Source organism: Styela clava, chromosome 8 (assembly GCF_964204865.1).
Source record: "Styela clava chromosome 8, kaStyClav1.hap1.2, whole genome shotgun sequence".
NCBI classification, from domain to species: Eukaryota; Metazoa; Chordata; class Ascidiacea; order Stolidobranchia; family Styelidae; genus Styela; species Styela clava.
In genome coordinates this window covers 20,163,620-20,185,320 of record NC_135257.1, presented here as the reverse complement: position 1 = coordinate 20,185,320, position 21,701 = coordinate 20,163,620, and the positions used below count along the sequence as shown (strand labels likewise).

The 21,701-nt window shown below is 32.9% G+C and overlaps 1 protein-coding gene across 2 annotated transcripts in view; it reads right to left on the bottom strand.

Annotated features, from left to right (window-relative positions):
- The window catches only part of LOC120346166 (grainyhead-like protein 2 homolog), a 114,960-nt gene that overhangs the window by 15,619 nt on the left and 77,640 nt on the right, over nucleotides 1-21,701 (bottom strand). The window contains exons 1-3 of one of the 2 annotated variants that reach the window (XM_039415833.2): nucleotides 7,010-8,367; nucleotides 1,413-1,611; nucleotides 1,040-1,101 (exon numbers count right to left, since the gene is read on the bottom strand). In XM_039415833.2, the coding sequence (XP_039271767.2) occupies nucleotides 1,040-1,101; nucleotides 1,413-1,611; nucleotides 7,010-8,163 (1,415 nt within the window). In that variant the 5' untranslated portion in view covers nucleotides 8,164-8,367. Of the gene's footprint in view, nucleotides 1-1,039; nucleotides 1,102-1,412; nucleotides 1,612-7,009; nucleotides 8,368-21,701 lie in introns of those variants that run through there. The other variant, XM_039415834.2, reaches the window with a different exon arrangement.

Below are 21,701 nucleotides of genomic sequence, written 5' to 3'. Positions count from 1 at the left end.
CAAGTTTTATTTACTTTTGTTATTTGCAATTTTTGGCTAAGCAATGAAAATTACAATTACATAGATTGAATTGTTGCGTAAAAATTATATCTATGTTAAACATCATAGGGAAAATGTTTATTGTTTTTCGATGGATATGAGACAAGATTTATGTAACAAACGTTATGTCAGCAGTATTTGAAAGAACATTAAAAGTTAAAGTTAAGAATGAAATTCGTTATCACATAAATCTGGGCAAAAATCGACATGAAAAGTTGTTAAACAGGGTTTAACTTGATATCAGGAACAGTAGTTGTTTAATTTTGATTCGACACGCCATCAAGTGATTGAACAATTGTGGCTTTTTAGGGATTATCAAGAATCTACAATTTCATGGTATTCACATGTTGACATTTTGATAGGTTTATTTTATTGCACTAGGGCAATTGAATTTCTAAGAAAGGTTTACGAAAGTGTCATACCATATATGGCATAAACGATTACAATATCGTTAGATCAGATCAATGTTGTGAATCATTTCTGCACGGGGAGCTAGTACAACTTGGTATATTACTCATTTGGCATATAAATCCACATTGTTTTACTTTCGTCGGTATCATTCACTGAAACAATGCTATAATTGATCATCCCTATCAATACAATGATTACTTGTGTGAAAACATGAAACTAGTGATAGTTTGAGGTTAAATAATAGGTGAACAATAGGTTAAATTTCATAAGATCTAGGCTCTATAGTAATTTTAATTGTAGTGTTTTAATAATTTTAATACTCTCAATTCCTATATTTTGACGCTATCACACTAACATTGTACAAATTCTGATACAAATATTGTGCAATGGAAACCGAAAATTTGCGTTTTCAATGACTAAGAAAAATACATTCGAATTTGCCACAATCTGGTTTAAATGATGCATAGCTGGATTTTGAAACCTTAATTCTGGATGAAAAACGATGCAAAATATGACTGAATAGAGTTTTGAATCATTATTCAAATTTCAAATTTCCAGTTTATACATTCATACCGAACTTGATATTTACCTTGTTGTAACTTTATCGTTTACATTTGCTGGATAACTCAGAAGCCTTTTCTCTCTTGGAACCTTCAAAAATAAATCAAAGAAAATCTGATAAATGGTGTTGTAACAAAGTGTTATGGTAAAAACTGTAGCACATTCAATATACTTCTTTGCACTCCAATCCACTAATTTATCCTTTCCCAAATTAATCAAACAACTACTCTAAATTGGATCAATCTTACAACAATACAAAATTATATATAAAATCATTCCGCACTTAACCCTGCTAAAACGCTTAAACAGAAACTAGAAGGTAATAATATTTCTTGGAATTTTCATTAAGAACGAAACACCAATAGTCAATTTTTTCTACTACATTGTACACCTTTTCCCACCTTATAATAATCGTAAAGCAATCCTAAAGCTGCAGCTGAATCTTCGTCTCCGTGAATGGACATCATTGCAGTTGTTGCGGCCGTGAGAGGATTTTCTAGGTATGATCTCCAAGCTTCTTCTTCTGCAGTGGTAGGAGTCGAAATTCTTGGTTTCGTTTCCGGATTCGATGTTGTGACGATTTCTTGTTGCTTTTCTTCGCTGAAAGTAAAGTTTACTGAGTAAATACTGGTGCAAAAAACTTGCAAAATTACCATCGCGTAGTGGGCACTCATTTTACATTTTATTTAAATCCAACCATGAGATGGCGCTATATGATCTCAATTTGATGGTCGATTTGGCTATCCTTTTTTGACGTTTTTTTTTCAACATTGACAACGAGCGACGTCGGAACCAATAAAATTGAAGTGCATTGCAATGCGAGATACAGATCTACTATTCAGTAATTATTCGCTATTCTATAGTACCTAGCACATAAACTGTAATGGCGTTGAAATATATTACTTTTACATACTCAACTAATTTTACGTTACGCAATTCAAATGACATACGCGTATGTGACAGTATAGCCCGAATTCGAAACACAAGTCTATATTGTTGACATACGCCAGATATTTGACCAAAAACTTAAAACGATAAGTTACAGAACTTGATGTATGTTTCTACTGGGCAACACGGCTCGTGTAACCTATCTTTATCTTAAATATGTGGCCTTAGTGATTCCTTGGTCCCATACACTGACCTCTTTTACATATATTTTTTTGTGGCAATACAATACATAGATCAAACAATACAAAAATACCCACCCCGATATGAATTAACAGGGAAAGCTTTGTATAGCGCATTATTACATTAATTTTTACATTTGCATATTTTCGATCAATTTCTTTTTGCTTTTAATTTAGGGCGCAAACGGAATTTTGCGCTGTGCAAAACGGCTTGTAAAATACGTGAATTCACATTTTACTTCACTAAACTGTCACGATTTGTCCAAAAATGCAAAAGAGTTGAATTAATTTTCAATACGTTAAGTGTTTTGTTTTTGCAAAGTTTGAAAACAGCTGGAAATTGAGTGCTGTTCAAAATTTTGTCAGTTTCGTAAATGTGTTTTGTACTTGAAGGTAAGATTTTATCGGCGTAACCACCTCACAAGGCGTTTCTAAACCGACATGGTGATTACATAGAGACTAAGGCATGTGCAACCTATCATTAAGCTATTTTCGGTCGTTTCAACTTGGGATAGTAGACGGATAAAGAAGTGCTATGAAGTAAATGATCACTCATAAAGGATGAAAACTTTGGAAAAACAATAATTTAAACGAAATAATTATATATTCCAACTGAGCTAATACTTTGTTGGCTAAAACAAGAGGATTTCTTCTGAAATAATTACGAAATATACATGAGCGACATGAGTGGTCATAAAAGGACTACCGTTTGATTCGTTATGTAACTTTTCTCAAAATACTTACATAATTTACTGCGAGAAATAACCAATTAGCAAAAGAACTACATAGAGATGTATCAATGCAACAAATATAGAAGATGGGTGGCAGTGGACATAAATACGTTAATTTAACATTGTTAGGGAAACGTTTTGATGTAAGGCAATTCCATAAAACGGTTTTAGATAAATAAAATATTGTCATTCACGGACATGTTTGATAAGCTGGAATCATTTATATATGTAGATATACTTTATATCATAAATATGTGGATAATATAAACTAATATTAGAATGTCACTTAAATTTTCCATTTATGTACAAGTGTTTTATATATAAACAATCCATATAAACAATACAAGAAATATCGTCAATGACAAGCAAGGGTGTTCTATTTCTTGTTAAACACTGCGCTGTTTTAAACAGATTAGAATATTTTACAAGACGAGAGTCATCGATAAGAACAAACTTCATGACATAATTTAACCTAGGGTTAGCACAGCCTGGTACATATGGTCTCTGAGTCATGACCCTATAACCACTCAGTTGGTTTATTTATTGGCCAAAATAATGCATAAAATACAAGAGGTAACGTTGTTTGGAATTCATTTTTTGAAGGTCATATACGAATATTAGAGGAAATTGCTAGACCGGATGCTCAAGGCTAGTATTTAAGATTAGCATCTACAGATAGCAAAATGCAAAAAACATTTCTCTGCAATTGTAACCAATTGTGACCATTTTCAGATCCACTAAACTAAACTACCGGTAAATATAGTTCACCCGCCGAATTTATTTCGACTATAGGGTAATTTACATACAATATTGGCTGAAGATTAAACTATCATAGCCCTAATTAGGAGCAACTTTCCAAACGCACTTTGCATATTTCATATTTGAGAAATTCCACTTACGAGGAAAATGGTTTAAATATTTTTTTTAAAAAAAATCAATTTTTGGCTTGAAATAAATTTCTCAAAGTGCTAATATTAGGTATATGCTGCGGAATGGGTACCCCCGTAGTGTGTGTACCGAGTCAGGGTTAGGCCATAATTTCATTCCAATTTTCCTTATTTCAATTCTATTACGAGTTCGGGGACTGTCTGAGTTAGTCAAGTGAATATACGCCTTGCCCATAGGTTTCAATACCTTTACACAACTTGATGTAAAATAGACGGACAAAATTAGTTACCTCCATATTGGTACACACACTTCTGGAGCGTCGCTAAATGTGTACAAAATGTGGACAGATCAATATTCATTTATCAAACCGCCATGCCAAAATAATCGTGTAAACCTTAAATTTCGGGCTATTTCAAGTCTAGTTTAAGTTTTGTGGAAGGAACTGTTTTGAAGTTATTTTGTTTGATGTTTTATTTCGCGACATTTAGTACAGTATATTGATGCATTTTGGAGTAGTTTAAATTCCCAAGCACTGCGTATAAAATGGCACTTTTCGTTTCAGATTACATCAATTATTGAAGATAATATACTCAAATTGAAATGAATGCTCGATGATAACAATTTGCAGCAAATTTAACACCCGACGCATGATTCATATAAGCCAATCTCTCTGAATATAATCTCTTTGTATTGATGCAATGTGTGTTTTACGTGGATTGAATTTCCCGGTTGAACTACATGAGTCATTGGGCATTTAAAGGCATTTAAACTGTAAATATAAACTTTTATCATCGATAAAACTGAATGAGTGACTGTTGTGGTATCAAAGCACGAATAGGAAAATGGAATACGCAAAAATCGTTCGGATAAAGTTTGCAAAATCATATTGAGTAAAATTGCATTTTAAGGCGCCGGTGGGCTCCTGCAATTTTTCAATTTGTCCTCTTTTTACTCTTAGCAAACTTCGCTTTGAGCAAAATGTATAAAAAGTAGTTAGTCTTGCACAACGTCCATCAAATTTAAATTTTTTTTATTTTAATTTTTACAGTCTCTCACACGTTTAATTTTCTAACATGCATTCAAAAAAGTATTGATTTAATTAAGAAGTCATTTGAGTACGATCTTATCATGATGCCAACACACAAACCTGTTTACCTGTTTACGCTAATCTCCATCTCTTGCGTATCAGAAATTTCGGAAATTTTTTTTAATGAAAGACGTCTAAAGGATAAATCACTTCCAGATAAAATTGTTTGCACTAAACATGAACACGCATTTCGCGGTGTTAATTCGGTGAATTCATAATTTATTTGATAAAAAAAATCTAGAATATCGTGACAACAAACATTATTACCGAAAACATGCAGTAAATGACTCGATTCATAAATTTGAAAATTAATATTTATAGTAAGAGTATTTGGAATGTGTAATCCCACATCTTCTTTCGCATTGAGTTGTTGATTGAGCTATTCTCGAGTCCAAATAAACTCCGATCTCAAGTAAATAGGAATTTCACTAAGAAATTGTTCAGTTTTATTGGCAATTTTGGTCCCTGTCTCTCGAATAACTACTAAAGTTTGTGAATACAAAATGAATCAGGTAACTGAGTCCAATACGGTCCCGAAGTTAGAAAATTCAAAAATATGACTCCGGTTTCGACTCCGGTACCAGTAAATATGCAACGTTCGACCCCTGATTCCACAGTTAACGCTCAGGTTGACAAAGGGTTAATTCAAACCTAATCCACAGTTACAAAAGTGAGCAGGTTTACAGAACAAGAAGATCGTGCAGCCAAATGCGTGATAAGATCTATCGCCGCAGACAATTTGTATCAGACTGTTTAGAAATCAAATAAACATGTCAATTTTTAGAGACACATAACTACTGATTGAAAACGAGACATGTTCAGCGCAAAGTTTTTTTTTAGAAAAAAAGAGTTCGGATTAAGAAATAATGCTGTGGTTTACAAATAATGACAATATGGAAAAAAAGGGACACTGTATCAATTGTATTTTTATTTTAATACTCTATGCTATCAAATGCATATTACACTGAATTGTAAATTCCGTGTTTACTTCCGCAGGAATGACTAATCAGCAAGCGCTTGACCGCGATGCAACATCTACGTACTTATTTACCTAGACTAAATTGCAATTAAAATTTCATTAAATTAAATTTGGTTTAAAATTAAGACTTTTGTCATAGATTGATAGTGAAAAAATTTACCTTTCATTTCAAGATTGGAATAGTGTCAATGTAGTAGGGGATACGTTAGTTTATATATTTTACAATAAAGCGAATATAATATGACAAGAATAACACTGATCATAGTAACGTATACCTAACTACGTCTAAACTACTTATTCCTTGTACTGTTATGCTAGGGGATTTGATTCACTGGGTGCATCATAAAATCATAAGATTCAATTTTTTCATTTAATGCTCAAAGATGTGCAATAAAAACATTCCTTTGAATCTGGGAATTCCTATTGTATGAATATTTTTTTAAATTTTATATTATAATTATTTTATTGAATGATGTCGGCAAGATATTAATGTTTACCCAAATAATATAAACTAAGTCCTATCACCGGTTGCCGAGGGCAATGACAGTACGAACATGACAAGTATACAAATACAGAAAATTGATAAAATAATATACTGAAATAATAATAGTCCTTATTAACCAGAACGATGTAACACGCACTGAGGTAATTTCTTAATAGGGCTAATTATGTATATAATTCCGCCGGCCTATAGAAGAAATATTTAGGCCGCGCTGGTTCATTTAGCGAGATCGATATGTTTTTAGTGATTACCACCTATCTTCGACCAAATTTATTTTCATTAAAAACACTAAAATAACGTAAAATTTTAACAAATATTTTCATTTCCTGAAACAACATAACTAATCAATAAAGTAGTGTAACCATTTCTGGCACAGAGTACTATCTATACTTTAAATATTATAATCTAAAATCTAATTTATAACAAACTGTTTATTCGTGAAAACTCAGTCTTGACCCCAAATTTTCTAATTTTACGCAAATTTAGTGCCCCATATACTTGCGTACAACAAGAACATGTTACTTAATTATCAAATCACATCCTCATCCTATTTATTCATATACCATCCACTAAATGACTGCCCCAAATATCACTTTAGGTCCAACACTTATTTAAAAATCATCTACTCACATATTGCAATAAAATGCTCCCTATACCTGTCTAAAAACTAAAAAAAAGTCTTACCTTGATTTGACAAAAACTCTAGACTGTGCGCGTCTTTCTGCATTTTGTGCAAAAGTAATATTTCTTGATGCTGAGGAATAATCATAAGGTTTGTTGGTATTAGCTTCTTGTTGGTATTTCGCATATTGTTGTGAAGCAATATTATAAACTTGTTGAGGCCTTTGGGGGCTTTGCATGTCATTTGGGGAAAAATTACTCCCTGTTCGTGATAGTGTATAGCGATGCTGAGTGTCTTGTACAACATATTTATTTGAATTCGTCCCTAAGATATCTTCTTCAAATCCAAAGTCTTCAACAGACAAGGGGAACTCATCTGTTGTGTTTTTGTTGTTTCCTGAAGTACTGGAAACATAGTGTCCTTGCGATAGGTCCAATCCTCGAGCCTGAACAAAAGGGGCGTTCGGTATTGCTTGTTTGTAGCATATTTGCTCTTGTTGTTGTTGTTGTTGTTGCTGTTGCTGTGCGACTTTTTCAGTAGAAGTTACAAATATTGAAGAATTATTTGAATTATGTAATGTTAAATCACCATATTTGGCATCGAGAACTCCATCGAAAAATATATCGAAATCAGTATTTTCTTGATCTTCCATTTGCAAATCGTTATTCTGCATTGTAGACCAATCCATTTGACCAGATATAACTTGATTATATATTGCAACTGGTTGTATCATTCTAGCTCTCTCGCGTAAACTTTTTTCTAACTTCCCCGCTAACTGGATGGGGGGTAATTCGTAATCTTGCAAGTTTGAATCAGTCTCACTGATTGGTGAATTTTGACTCGATGCGATATAAGTATCGTTAAGAACATCCGCAATACTTGTATTGCATGGAGATATAACAGCGTTGTATTCGTTTGAGTTGAAAACGCAGGTCTCTTCTACAGGTGTTTCGTTTTCGGCACCAGCACTATAGCTATGAACACTCGATCGATCACTACCAGCACAGCTTATGTACCCAGGGTCACTAACAACACTGTTTCTGCCGTTATCTTCAGCACTAACGTCCTCTTGGCGGTGTGCATGGTTATAAATGACTTGTTGTGGGCCTTCTGACGTCAGGGTGGGTTTCTGTGGGGTCCCTTCCGAAACTGTATCTTCGTCGTCTTCGCCAAGCGTTTGTGACATCATAATGTCGTTTGTATTTCCGACTATCATCGTTGATACGAACTACTCGGTGTTCAAAACAAAACTAACTATGAAAACTAAAAACTGAAAATAAGTAGTTCGAAAATCGAATGTCAGAAATCCCCAAAATTTATTGACTACAGTTTCGATTCAATTTTTATTTTGACATCGGATATCTATAATTATCTTACAGATATAAATAGAACATCACATGACAACTGAACAGCAAACACAAATGACTACAACTGATGTACATACGCACATCGGCAATGAGCTACATTCAACTAAGAATTTTCTGGCAAAGTAATAGGTTTATACATGCGGACATACTCGCTGGGACTATTTTTAGGCGAGAGAGTCAAACCTTTTTCATTTCTCCTATACAAAAACGTTCACGCGTGCGTAAGAGACGACGTGACTAACATTTTTTTTTTATTATTTCTACAAAACAGGTAATAAATCGTTTTCCTAAACTCAGCGCGGATTATAAATCACGTGAATTTTTCCCAAAAACGCGTGGTTTAAAAACTAAGGAAAAAAACAAAACCTTGCAAATATCAAGCAAACACATTATTGCAGCATGATTTGAGGTTAAAATAAGTCTATTTTGTACCGAAACGACTATACAATTTTCAGGCATTCGTTCATTAACATCAATATAGTTAGCTTCAAATGACAGTATCATGATTTATATTTTGAATATGAATCGCACCGTAAAAGACTGATTGGAAACATTTCTCTTACTACTAAATAATACTCGGTGATTTGTGTATTGAATATCTGCGTAAGCCGGTAATAAAATGGTTAAATTAAACATTTAAGTATGCTGTGTAGTGGTGGATTGAGCAAGTGAAGTGGAGTCCGAGGCAAAGTTAATGAGTTGCGAAGGCATTACGCAGATGGCTCCAAACACTCAAATCAAATACTATCGTTATCAACCATTTATCACTTATAACAGCTGTTATTTATACTGTCCACAGGATATCTTTCTTAAAAGTGTTTAGCGCAGAAAACACTACTTATCTCACAAACTATTGCATCCGTAAGCTTTCATCTGAACCATGTGAAGTTAATCAAATTATGAACTTGCTTATTAAACTCAATTAAGTTCCTACAGTAGATAAAATCTGCATTCCACAATTAAAATTTATCGAAAATCACAGGTGCGCCTGAGGATTGTTTCGAAATGACTAAAATGTGATTGAAAAAATGCCTAAACAAACTTTTTGTATTCAATTTGCTTATTAGGAAACGTCGTCACTTTATCGAAACTTGAAATCGAATATTTTAAATATTTTAACAGTTTGAAATTGATATTCAATAGCAAATCACATGATCATCATACTCACACATAAATATGTTATTTACGTAAGCTATGTATGACTACATTTCTTACTTTTCGTGTAAATTTTATTTTGATAATTAGCCGGCCATTTTCTAGTTTCATATAGAACTGTTTAACTGTGTTAGTAAAATTTTTGATGAATGGATACTTTAATTGTTTATAGATTTAGTTTCATAGAACGTATAAACAAGCGAATACGATGTAAAGAAAAAATGGTCAGAGCGCATACATTATATAAAGCTTTGGTTAATTATAAAAAAAGCGAAATTTTGTTTTTATTACTTTTTTAAGGTTTATGATCCTGTAATTGGAATTGTTTGTCGCGAAGAAGAATTTTCTTGAGCCCTTCATAGTTTCGAACACCGGATCGAAAATATCAGTTTTGGAATTAAATTTCGATAAAAACTAATACCAAGCAATATTTTGCCCCAAATATAAAACAAAATTCCCGAGGAGTCGTGCTCAAATTTAATGCTCATTGTCTGACGCAAATTTTTGATATACTGACGCATATGATTATATTTGCGCTATATCTGCGCTCGTCGAGACGGGAATATTTTCACGTAGTTAGGATTCTGTACCCGGAGGCAATTTTTCTAAAATAATATAATTGCCTCGATTTCTCGTATTCCGTTCCACGATTACGAAAGATTATCTCGCCAATGCGACACTTAACGCTCATAATCAAATAATTTAGTACAAGTGTTTAGTTCAACTAAGTCCCCAACTCTCATCCTCTAATGACTGTTAATTGATGCCAGAAAACTGATATCATAGTTTATCAGTTTCTCCCGTGAAATTTGAGCAATTAAAGCAAATTTTGCGCTCCATTCAATTAGTTCTTATTACATCAGAACTAAAAATTTCTCCCGAATTAAACATCTGTATAATTGAAACCTAAAATTAAATAACATCCTAAATAACTAAGTATAAAGTATATTACTAGATAACAAATAAGATATTAGGCATGTCGAGAAAATCTAACCAAAGTTCGAAATCAATGCTAGTGAAAAAAGAATTTTTCCTCAGTCAGACAAATAAAATTACAGGATTTTCTCAAAAATTCACTATATTTTCATGATACCATATTCAATTAATTGTCAATAAAACTTATTTAATAACGTTTTTACAAGGTAAACCTATTCAAACATTTGAAATCGAAATGCAAGATGGGATTCTATAATACCAATGACATCTGTTGTATTATTCAAATTTTATAATTGTTATCTCCAATATCAGTTTGATTTCCCCGAGTTTAATTTACTGATTAATTTAATGATACGAACAAGCAATCTCACAGCTCACTGATGAGATGCAATTGATACAATGCCAAACAATTCATTTGCAAAAAAAATTTACAAAATTTTCAACGTTTTCGTTTTGGAAATTATGAAATTAGTTTATATAACGAAGCAAATCTGCAACTACTTGCTATATAATATAATACTGTAATCTTTTATAAAACTGTCCTTACATGGAACGCGTTACATAAAATGAAAAAAGAAACCTCAGTTCTCCTATCAATACTTCTATGAAGACTTATAAACATTTAATCCAGCTCAAGTTAAAGCTGCTAAAACAGTAATGTTTATAATTTGACTAGATCGCATTACTTTTAGAACTTTTGCTTTATTATTGTTTGATTGCAATTTCTTTTTGCTATGAATAAAATCTGATAGCTGTCTTTACAGATAGCTATGATAGCTGTGTTCTCATATAAAGCCCAGTAGAATAATCTATATTTACCCTAGGACCTCCTATTTAATAATAATGATAAGCTTAAACTTTATAACATACTGTTTGGCTCATATCTTCTACTATTTTACACAAATAAACAATTCTAGCTAGATGAAACCATCCATTTCCTAATTTAGGAATGTTCACGCGACAACAATTATTTCTTCGAAGAGAACGATGCAGCAATTGAGTTTGATCTCGAGTGATTATGAATATTTAAACATTTTATGAGTTTCTTTGAACAGTTTCGAACGTTGGGCGTCAACAAAAACAAAGCTTCTGTTTAATAGAGCAATAAAATTTTGTGAGAAGTCACTTATAAATACTTAGGCGGGGCAGGAAACATAAACTGAAAGGTGAGCGATGTTTAAAACTAATTTTCGATACATCTTAAAATCAATAATTTCATTTGATAACAATTAAATATAGCACTTAGATATATTTACACTTGTGGTACTTTCTATATTTAGTCTTGCACGCTTTCTTCATCAGCAAAGATCTAAGTAAGCCTTCAAGATGCCTACATAGTTTCCGTTGTAGTAGCAATACACTATTATTAAATCTGCACGATTCTGCTATTCCAAAAACACAAACAAAAAAATTAAATCAAAAGAAATTCTTTGATCTGAACAGCAATACTCATAAGACAGTGACTGAAATGTTTGGAATGACGAATCTTTGGAGAAGCATCGAAATTTTTGCGGTTGAGTACACGGCTTATTAAATTCATTTCACCTCAGGAGAGTGACCTCAGAGTTGCCTCACCTCAAAGTTGCTTGATATGGTATTTTGAATTCAAGATCCGCCATCTGATTGTCGACATAGTGTTCCAAAAGCTACCTAACTACTCTGCACGTGTTTTGAATCTCACCACATGTTGTGTGGAGCTAGTACAAATATTTCGAAATCGTGTGTGCGATTACTGATATTTCGAAATAACTGTGCAAGAATGCAACAAAACGTTAGCAAACTGTCAGCTTTGTTCATATAAATATTGCGCAAGGTATAAACACGTGCTTTTTGATGAACATTCACAAATCTTGATCGCGTGATAGAGACCATGGCCATGAGTCCAACGCGTGCTCGCCCCAGGTGCACATGTTACAACGTACAACAATATACCGTGCAGGAATCCGCGGTTAAAATCTTGTAAAAATATACTTATCCCATTGTCTAATTAGTAACTCGTACTCTTCAAACACTTGTCTTTGTAAGTTGTTTTGTCGAAACCAATTACCCATTGCATAAGACGATTTCGGTTTGATTCGTCTGTGGAATTGAAACCTGGTAATCATCTATAGTGATGATATGCTTTCTGTTGCAAACCTCGTGAATTATTACTATTTCATTCCAATCAGTTATCAGTCAAAAGCGACAAAAACTTGCTCCAGAATAAAGTTTTTACCGTTCGAAGTTTATACAAACATATTTACTCTGGGGAAGTTTAAAATAAATGTTTTATCCTGCTACTGGTGAAGATTTAAATTTATTATCATTTTCGTATCGATCTGCACTCGGATAATATCGCCTTGGCCAGAGAAAGGTCGAGTAAATTTCATTTACCATTGTTCGGAAAAAATTTAATAAAACTCTATTGCCAGAAATAATCTTTAAATACGTAGGTCTTTGCATGTTAGTGAACATTTCCTATTATTACAGTCTACTTTTGATCATCTGAGCTGGTATTTCTGGCCCGAGACTTTTCAAACTTTTATGCAAATATCTGAATGGTTCTTGAATAGTTTATTCATTTTTTATAACACATTTTCTATGTAAGCGTCGGTTTGTATGACAAGGACGCCCTCGCCAAAAGTTGAAAATCGTTGTTTTGTATATTCCAACATTTCATAGTTTTTTACCCGCAGCTCATCTGTGTTGAAACCGCGATGAGTATGTGTAATTTTGTTTCACCGCTGTTTCCTTTCTTTTCTCCACATCCTTACTTAGTTAGATGTTTCAGACTTTAATCCTTACATATCCCCTAATATTATGACCGTTTAATGACCGCCGTTGAAGTGATTAAATTTGCTACATTCTTTTGATCTACGTGCGCTACCGATAAGTCGCAATTATCGAATTCGTTTCAAAAACAATTGTCATTGAAATGATTATTAGGCCGAAATTTATGAGTACGGATTTTTAGCAAAATGTGAATACTCGACACTTGTAAAATTGATGTACCTTACAAGTATAGAAATTCATCTTTTACATTGCATAACGATAACGTTAATTATTGATTGATAAACGATTCACGTTAGAATGACTAAAATCTTTCTTATTCGGTGTAACCAAAATATTATACCATAAATTTGGGTGTGGCAATGCATTTTTAACTAGAGATCTTTACCTTACCCCTTAAATTGAGCAGGCAAATTCAGGTCGCCTCACAAAATATCCAAAAAATCAAAAAACCGAATGACACATCCACTCATAAAACCTTACCTTCTTTTCATTTATCTCTGTCTATGTCTAATTATACAACACACATACACCAACTATTGCATATGTTAAAATAGGAAACAGTACCACATGCCGTGCGCCAAGTTGCTGCGCACAGTTCACCGTTTTCCGCGCGACGTCAACGTACTTTACGTATTCGAATCATAGGAGAGATTTATAAGTCAGCGGAGTACAAAGATTCTCTTTTTTGGTGTTTGAATACGGTAAATTTCCACTGTTATATAAGTCAAAGCTATATTTATATACACACAATAAACTGCTGTCTAAGCCAAGTTCAATTTAAGATAAATTGGTTTTACGAAATTTTGTGGTTATTACTATATCTTATCTTGCGTGAGAAGTATTATCTACATTTTATTCATTTTAAAACTTTATTCATTCTTTTGCAATATCGCCCAGTTCATTCTGAGAATTGTGAACTGATATTTAACACCGAGTTCAAATTGTGACCAAGACCCTTTTGAGTGACTATAAATTGCACCAACTAATACCACTTTTCTATGCTTACTTCCACAATTTGCCAAACATTTTATATTCAACCTAACTTAAAACATATCATGAATCCCACTCCCTGTGCTTTGTTAAATCACTTGCCCAAAATTTTATATCTACTCTAACTCAGAGCATATCATAAATCCTTAAACATATGATTTATATACATACTATATCCATTTACCTGAAACTTTGTGTCTATCCCAATTTACAACATGACATTAATCCCGCTTATTTCAACTATTTGCCTAATGTGTTATATCTATCTTAACTCAGATTATACCATGAATCCCACTTTTTATGCTAATTTTAATTATTTGCATAAACTGTTGTATCTATCCTAACCTAGAACATATCATGACCCCCAGTTAATATGCTTACTCTAACCAATTTCCCAACGTTTTTCAACTAACCCTAACCCAGAGATCTTCGAATTATCCTTACCTGTCAATGTTATTTATCCACTATAAATTGACAAAACCAATGATAAAAATTAAAATCATACATTCTTGCAAAATACACTATCAATAAAATCTTTCAAAATAGGAACATATATCACGATTATAGGGCATCTCAAGTCTTAAACATATAGAAAATATTTCAAAGGATATATTCATCTCTAATCTCATGAGCTCAACCATCCCCTTTCCCCATAATACAAGCGTATCCCTATCGAAATCAAAGTTTCTATTCCCCTCAGGCAAGTATAATTTTTCTGTTCTCGTTAAATGGAATATCTAATTGCATTGAATTGTTATTATTAATAACCTATAGTTTGTAAACACATGAACAGGTAATAAAACCTTTCTATTCGACAAGGAACGATTAACCCATGTTCCCACTCTTCAAGCAATTAATTAACAAGTAAGTATTGCAGCGTACAAAAAGAGAGAAAATAGGAAGTAACTTCCGATTTAACTTGGTATTATGATATAGTTGGACAATCTTGGCATTGCTTACAATGGGTCTCGATTTCGTTGAACTTTGAGGCTATATAGAGTACAACTGGTGTTAGCAAAATTATGTATTTTGCCGACGTTTCAAATGTTTACACAGAACATCTCAGTACATGATATGTCAAAGATATCAACATATATAAACATGTTATAAAAAAAATGTAAAAAAATCGTTAATATAATAAACAAAATTAATACGATAGTGCCTTTGCCATACAGTTTTTCTGTATGGGCATTCTAAGCTTCGATAACTTGCGTCGTTTTGCTAACACTGGTTGTGCTCTAAATACATGATCAACATTCGAAATTCAATATACCCATGTCCGTCTTCTCGATCATAGTGTGATGCTTATAATTGGCTTTGTCTTTCTTTCTGATCCATTAAAGCAATTTACATATCAGTGTCTTCTGCTTTCTTTCGTTACGGTCATAGTAAATCATTGAATCATTGAAAATTACTAGGCGGAGACTCGCAGTTTTATATTAGAACACATTTATATTAAAAAATCAACTTTTAAATGGTTCTGAAATGACTTTATTCAAAACCTTACCATGTAATGTTATTTTTAATATTTTCACACAGTTGAATCAACTTCTAAAGTCTATATTTTCATTATTTCAAAAGGCATAACGAATTATTATCTATTCATATATTGAACTAATAAGATAACTTTTTTGGGATCAAATATCTTTTTTTTTCCACAGTTGCCTCAAGTCGTATTTTTTTCTACAATTTTCCAATGCCATTTTCAATATGTTGTATAGATTAATTAAATAGCGTTCTGTGGTTTTCCGCACACACTCGCAATTAAACTGATCGCAAATATGCACTTTGTTCAGCTGCATGAAAAGCAAACTTGCTCTATTCTATATTGCATCCGATAAGCCTTATTTGTAGAAGGCCATTTAATGGGACTTTGATCAACCTTGTATCCATCTCTGTGCCTAACTTTATATCATTTTTTAAAATAAAGTTTCCTGAACGACGACAATAAATATGGGAAATATAAGAAAAACGTTAAAATAAACAATATCCTTTACCACCATCTTTCTTTTGATCTATATATCATGATTCACTATTGCATTGCGCTGGTCGTATGACAAACTAACTAAAATCTAACTAAATAACAAACTAAAATCATATACAGGGTGTCCATAATGTCCCTTTATATTTTTTTTAATTTTGGTATCAAGTCAATTCTCATTATATCTTTATATCTTAACCAGGTTTGTTGTTTTTTAATCAGTAATTCTTTAGTATTTTTACTCCATTTAATACATCTGTGAGGGCCAAAACAATATAGGGTATCGATAAATTCCCATTGTAATTTTACAATTTTTAAGACGTTATGGACATCCTGTACTTCTGAACGCGTGACCAGTGTCATGAGGACACTTGAATGAAGATGAGAGATTATAGCATCCTATGGCAATTGCCCTAAACGTTAATCTAAATCGGCGGAATAGTTCAATTAAAATTCACAAATATAATGTTGTACCACAGACATTCGAAACTTTAAAAATCATTTTGTGGTTAAATCGCAAAGTATTTTAAACTTAACTTTCGATGATTTTTTAAATTGTTCACGAATTTTGACGAAGAGACGTCATGATGCATAACATGTCTAGTCACATGACGCAGCATTGAAGATAAATATATAATAAAATCTTGCGACTCATGTGTTAAAAACTGTCTGAGCTTAGAATAGTTTTGGTGATTTTTACTTATTCATAGTTTATCTGGTATGATTCCATCCAAATTTTGAATAAGATGTACGTACAGTCATACAGGACAATTTTAAGAATTAGAAAGGAAAAGATACGAGTTAACGAACCGAATGTACAATGTTTTTGATTCTATCTACCCTTTAGCAACCTTTTAACCATATTTTAGCATAGCCTACTTATATTTCTAACAGTTTCATTTCAGAGGTTCAAAGGCAAAGAGGCTAAATGTGGATGGAAATTTGAAAAAAAAATCAATTGGAACAATTACAAAAAAAAAATGCTATTTGAGCTGACTCTGAAAAAGACTCTGAAAAAGCGGCCATTAGCACATATAAATCTATTATATCAGGGAAGTCAGGTCCTTTCGGTTCATCATCCTCTGGGCATGCCATTACAACCACGAAACACACTCTATGTAAAGCTAAATGTATATTAAAGCTTTATTTACATATTCTTGGAAACATTCAAGTCAAAAGTTTAATCGAATGTTCGTAGATACATATTCTAACTTAATTAAAAAAAAATCGATTGTTTGTGAAAACCAATTATCTTGAGGATCTAGAGATCAAAAGTTCATAAAATAAGAAGAATTAGATGTTTTTTAATTCTTGTAAAAAGCATTGCTTGAAAAAATTAAGTGAAAACCACCAAAAATAAACTTCTGCATTTATTAATTGGTTTCCGTGTAAATAGATATGGTGGATGTATGTTATTTCAAAAAGCATTCACAGCAAAATATATTTTTATTTTTTATATTTAATAATATTTAGACTTTTGCGGATTTCTGAACTTCATGTTCTCAAACCATACGCTATTAAATGTTAGGAGGTTTTAGAAACCGCGGCAGTTTCATAAATACAAAATGAAAGTTTAAAATATACAAGATCCTATCAGTTTATATCATTAACACTCAAGAAAACGTGACAATGCTTCATTCTAAGTACGTGTCGTTTATGTTTTATGAAATGTATGAACATTCTGTTACGCAGCGGTTCCCAACATTTTTTAATGTCGCGGCACACTATTGAGCTATTTAAATATTTGCGGCACGCCTATCACAAAGTAAGAACATTTCCTACTCATGTAGCCATTTAGCTGTAAAATATAAAAGATCAGATGAGAGAAATTCTATTCCTGTTGATATAACATACCCTGTATTTAAAATGGATGGTTACTAGTTACCGATATTGTAACTGTTTTCTTGCAATAATGTACACGAGACCCACCTTCGGAGCACCTCACATTATTGTTAAAGATGCGCGACCGCACGGGTAATACGTGACGCTAATACGCTTTGGTTTTTCTCGACCTTCCCCGTTCCACGTTACGCCTTATTATTATCACATGTATGCTCACTCTTGCACAAACTATTTCATTTTTGTTACAATTAAATATGTTCCTCCCATTGCCAAAAGCATTCAATAGTGTTATTGTCGGCACCTGCGAGAGATATGAAAAAGGCAAACAAACCGTATTTCATTATAACAATTAATTATTATCGCTAAAAACACTAAATAAGTTTAAAGTTGTTATAAATTATTTTCACCGATGGACGAATCTTTTCATATTATGAATTTCGTGCAAGGCCCGAGCATAACTTGATGGCAAAGATCGTAGCATTTACTATGTCGGAACGCCTATTTGACTTTTCAGACCGCAGAAACTATCCAAAAAATAACCGTTTCTGTGTTTGAGATATGAAATAATTGTCAATTCCACCACGCTTTCGTGAAATAGTGCAATTTAATAAATTTAATGAAGGTTTTATTATTAAATTTCATTCCATAGTGTTTATTCTACCACGCGTTTCGCCAGATTACTGGCATGATTACCAATCGCAAGGGTGGGTAAAATAGAATATTTTCATTGAATAAAATAATTAGAATATTTTTAACGAATTGTCGAATATCTGGTATTTTTAATACACATACAACTGGCATCCAGAATGCTAGGCATTCTAATGTTGGTCGGCTATTTCCGCCCGTTCACTCTTTTTTACAAAGACTATTTCATATATTCCTGAGAGTACTATGCGTTCATGTGAGCGATATATGTTAAACAGCTATTAATTAAAGAGTGAATTCGGGATTTTATTCTGATTTTTATCTTCTACGCCGTTTTGATCTTTCTCCCCACCGATGGTAAATTAACTGTCTTAATTTTGAAGCTAACAATATTATCATTTCTGACGTCGGAATACGGATATTTATAAATATGACAGTTGACCTTCTTATGATTTTACTTTCCTATTGTGTCTGTTTTATTTTCGTATTAAATAGTGAATAAAAACCCTGCAAAGTCATTGCGTGAATCCTGAATGTTATTTTGAGATTAAATAATAATTCAATAAATTGGCAATAATGACAATTCTACTGATCAAATAATAATTCCTTGGTCCAATTTAAGAAAAATTTCGCACAATAATTTGTTACCTTGTTTGACATTTTCAATTTTACGAAACAGTGTTGGCGCGCATTATGCAAAACTTAGATTTAAAACAGTACCCAAATACCTGAAATACGACTCCTCAAATTTGTCGTTTCTGTTTGTGAGCAAGGGCCGCGGGGTAACCCTTTGGAAATAAAGGGATTGGAATCACTTGAAATAAATTCAAAAATAGAATCTTTTCGTGGCACATCAAAATATTTTTGCGGCACACTAATGTGCCGTGGCACCCTGGTTGGGAACCACTGTGTTACAGTATTTGTAAAAGGTCAGAGCAATTAAAAAAGTTCTAACAAACTTTTTGAATAAAAATTTGATTTCGAAGCTGTTACCGGCGAGTTTGTCAAATGAAGGTGGATCCCATCGAATGTGAAAAAGTAATCATAGAAACTATAGTGTGCCGAGAGCCAGCTTTACGAAAAAGATAATAGTAGACACAGTTTTTCTTAAGTTAAAACGATTCAAATCAAAATTTGCAGGAAAATTGATGTAATGAAATTTCACAAACTAGAACTCTTCAACTCTAAAAACTCTTCAACGTAGTGATTTTTTTAAAGAGAAAGCCCTTATAGTGTTGTATATATAATGGCGATTCACTGATTTGCTGTTCTGAGAAATGTGTTCTGCTATCAGCCAGGTACAACTGCATTGAGAGCCAAATGCAACTATACACCAAGGAATCATTCAATAATGCTCCAGTTAACGAAAGATAATAGATTCCGTGCAGAGGTTTACATAACCAAAACACTGCGAGAAGATGAAGAATTTGAATTAAAATAGACCTATTTGTTTTCTCATAAACGCACACGCGCTTGTCGGATTATTGATCAAATCGAGATGTCTCTGGATTGCGTTTTAGACATATAACGCGATCTTGCATCATCACCTTCTGAGAAAGCACTTTTGCTTCTTATGTAAATTTAAACTTTATTATACTGATCACTGACAACAAACAATTACAGTAATGTTTCAAAAACAATTTTGAGGAGTTACGGTTACTTTCACTATCTTGCCACTATCTCGTTGTTTTGAAAAATCTGTTACACGATACTAAATCCTAATGTGGGTATAAATTTACATTAAAGTAAGTTTAATCGCTATAGCATTACTGTTTCGGAACGACACCCTGTATACTTTCATGTGGCAACGTAAGTAAACACTGTAAATTAGACACCATTAGTTATTCTACACCACAGCCACTGGATATATTACACCACGACTTTCTTTTCTCTTCACTTTGATGTTCAAAACTGACCTTTTTAAAAAGTGCAAGATATCATGTTCAATGAATCGAAAGGTTATGCAGTGCACGCATTCCAGTGCAGGACTTTGATTACAAAATGAACATTTTTTTTTATATTTATAAAATAAGTTTAAATATGCTGACTGAGAATGAACCTTACTTGATGAGGCACAAAATATTAAATTCAAGTAAAACGTTCATATATTTATTGTTAAACCTATTGTTAAACTTACGACTCGGAACTGCAACGCGCGTAACTTGCTATGATTCGCAACTCACGAGCCTCACGCTAAATGAGCCATTTATGTACAAACATTAAAAAATAACAAAGTAGTTTTATAGGATCCATTCAATTTTGCAATGATTTTACAGGTATAAAGGTAAAAATTACCTTTTAAAGTCAAAGAAACGTCTTGAAAACGTATAGTTACAATTAATACAAATTTACAACAAAACTTTACAGCAGTGGTTCTCAAACGGTGGGGCGCACCCCATCCTGGGGACGTGGACAATTTTTCGAGTGGGCGTAAAGATAATTCAAAATAAAAATATTTGTTGGATTTGATCTCGCCCGATTTTAGATATTTACTTTTCTCTATTGTTTAGAGCAGGGGTTCTCAAACTGGTGTTCGCGAACCCCCAGGGGTTCACGATAGGATTTCCAGGGGTACTTGGATGACAGTCGAGTTTTTGTATGTTGCTGTTTTTTAATATCCTTTATTTTATTGATATATTTCCTTTATTGATATGCGTGCTCATTGAAACTATACGTCAATTGAAACGTAGATTTGACCTGATCTTGCGTTTTGTGATTGTGATGCAACAATGTGAAATTCAAGGCTTTGCGTACAAACTGTGAAATCTCCAAACTGAAGACAGCGTGCTGCGAGCATTAGAGAAGTGATTATGCTTATTGAAACTTGAGAGAGAGTTTAAGAATTCGTTAGTTTGGCAGACGATAAGGGCAATAATATCAACAAGACGATTTAATTTAGTTACATAAGGTCAATAAATTGGTGTTGCAACAAATTGCTAGTCAATATATCAGTATATCACAACTTTCGGTGTCTGATTACCGGGGGTTCGCGTTGATTGTTTCGTGACTCGGGGGGTACTTGATGGGAAAACGTTGAGAATGGTTTAGAGATTGCGATTCTTTGTG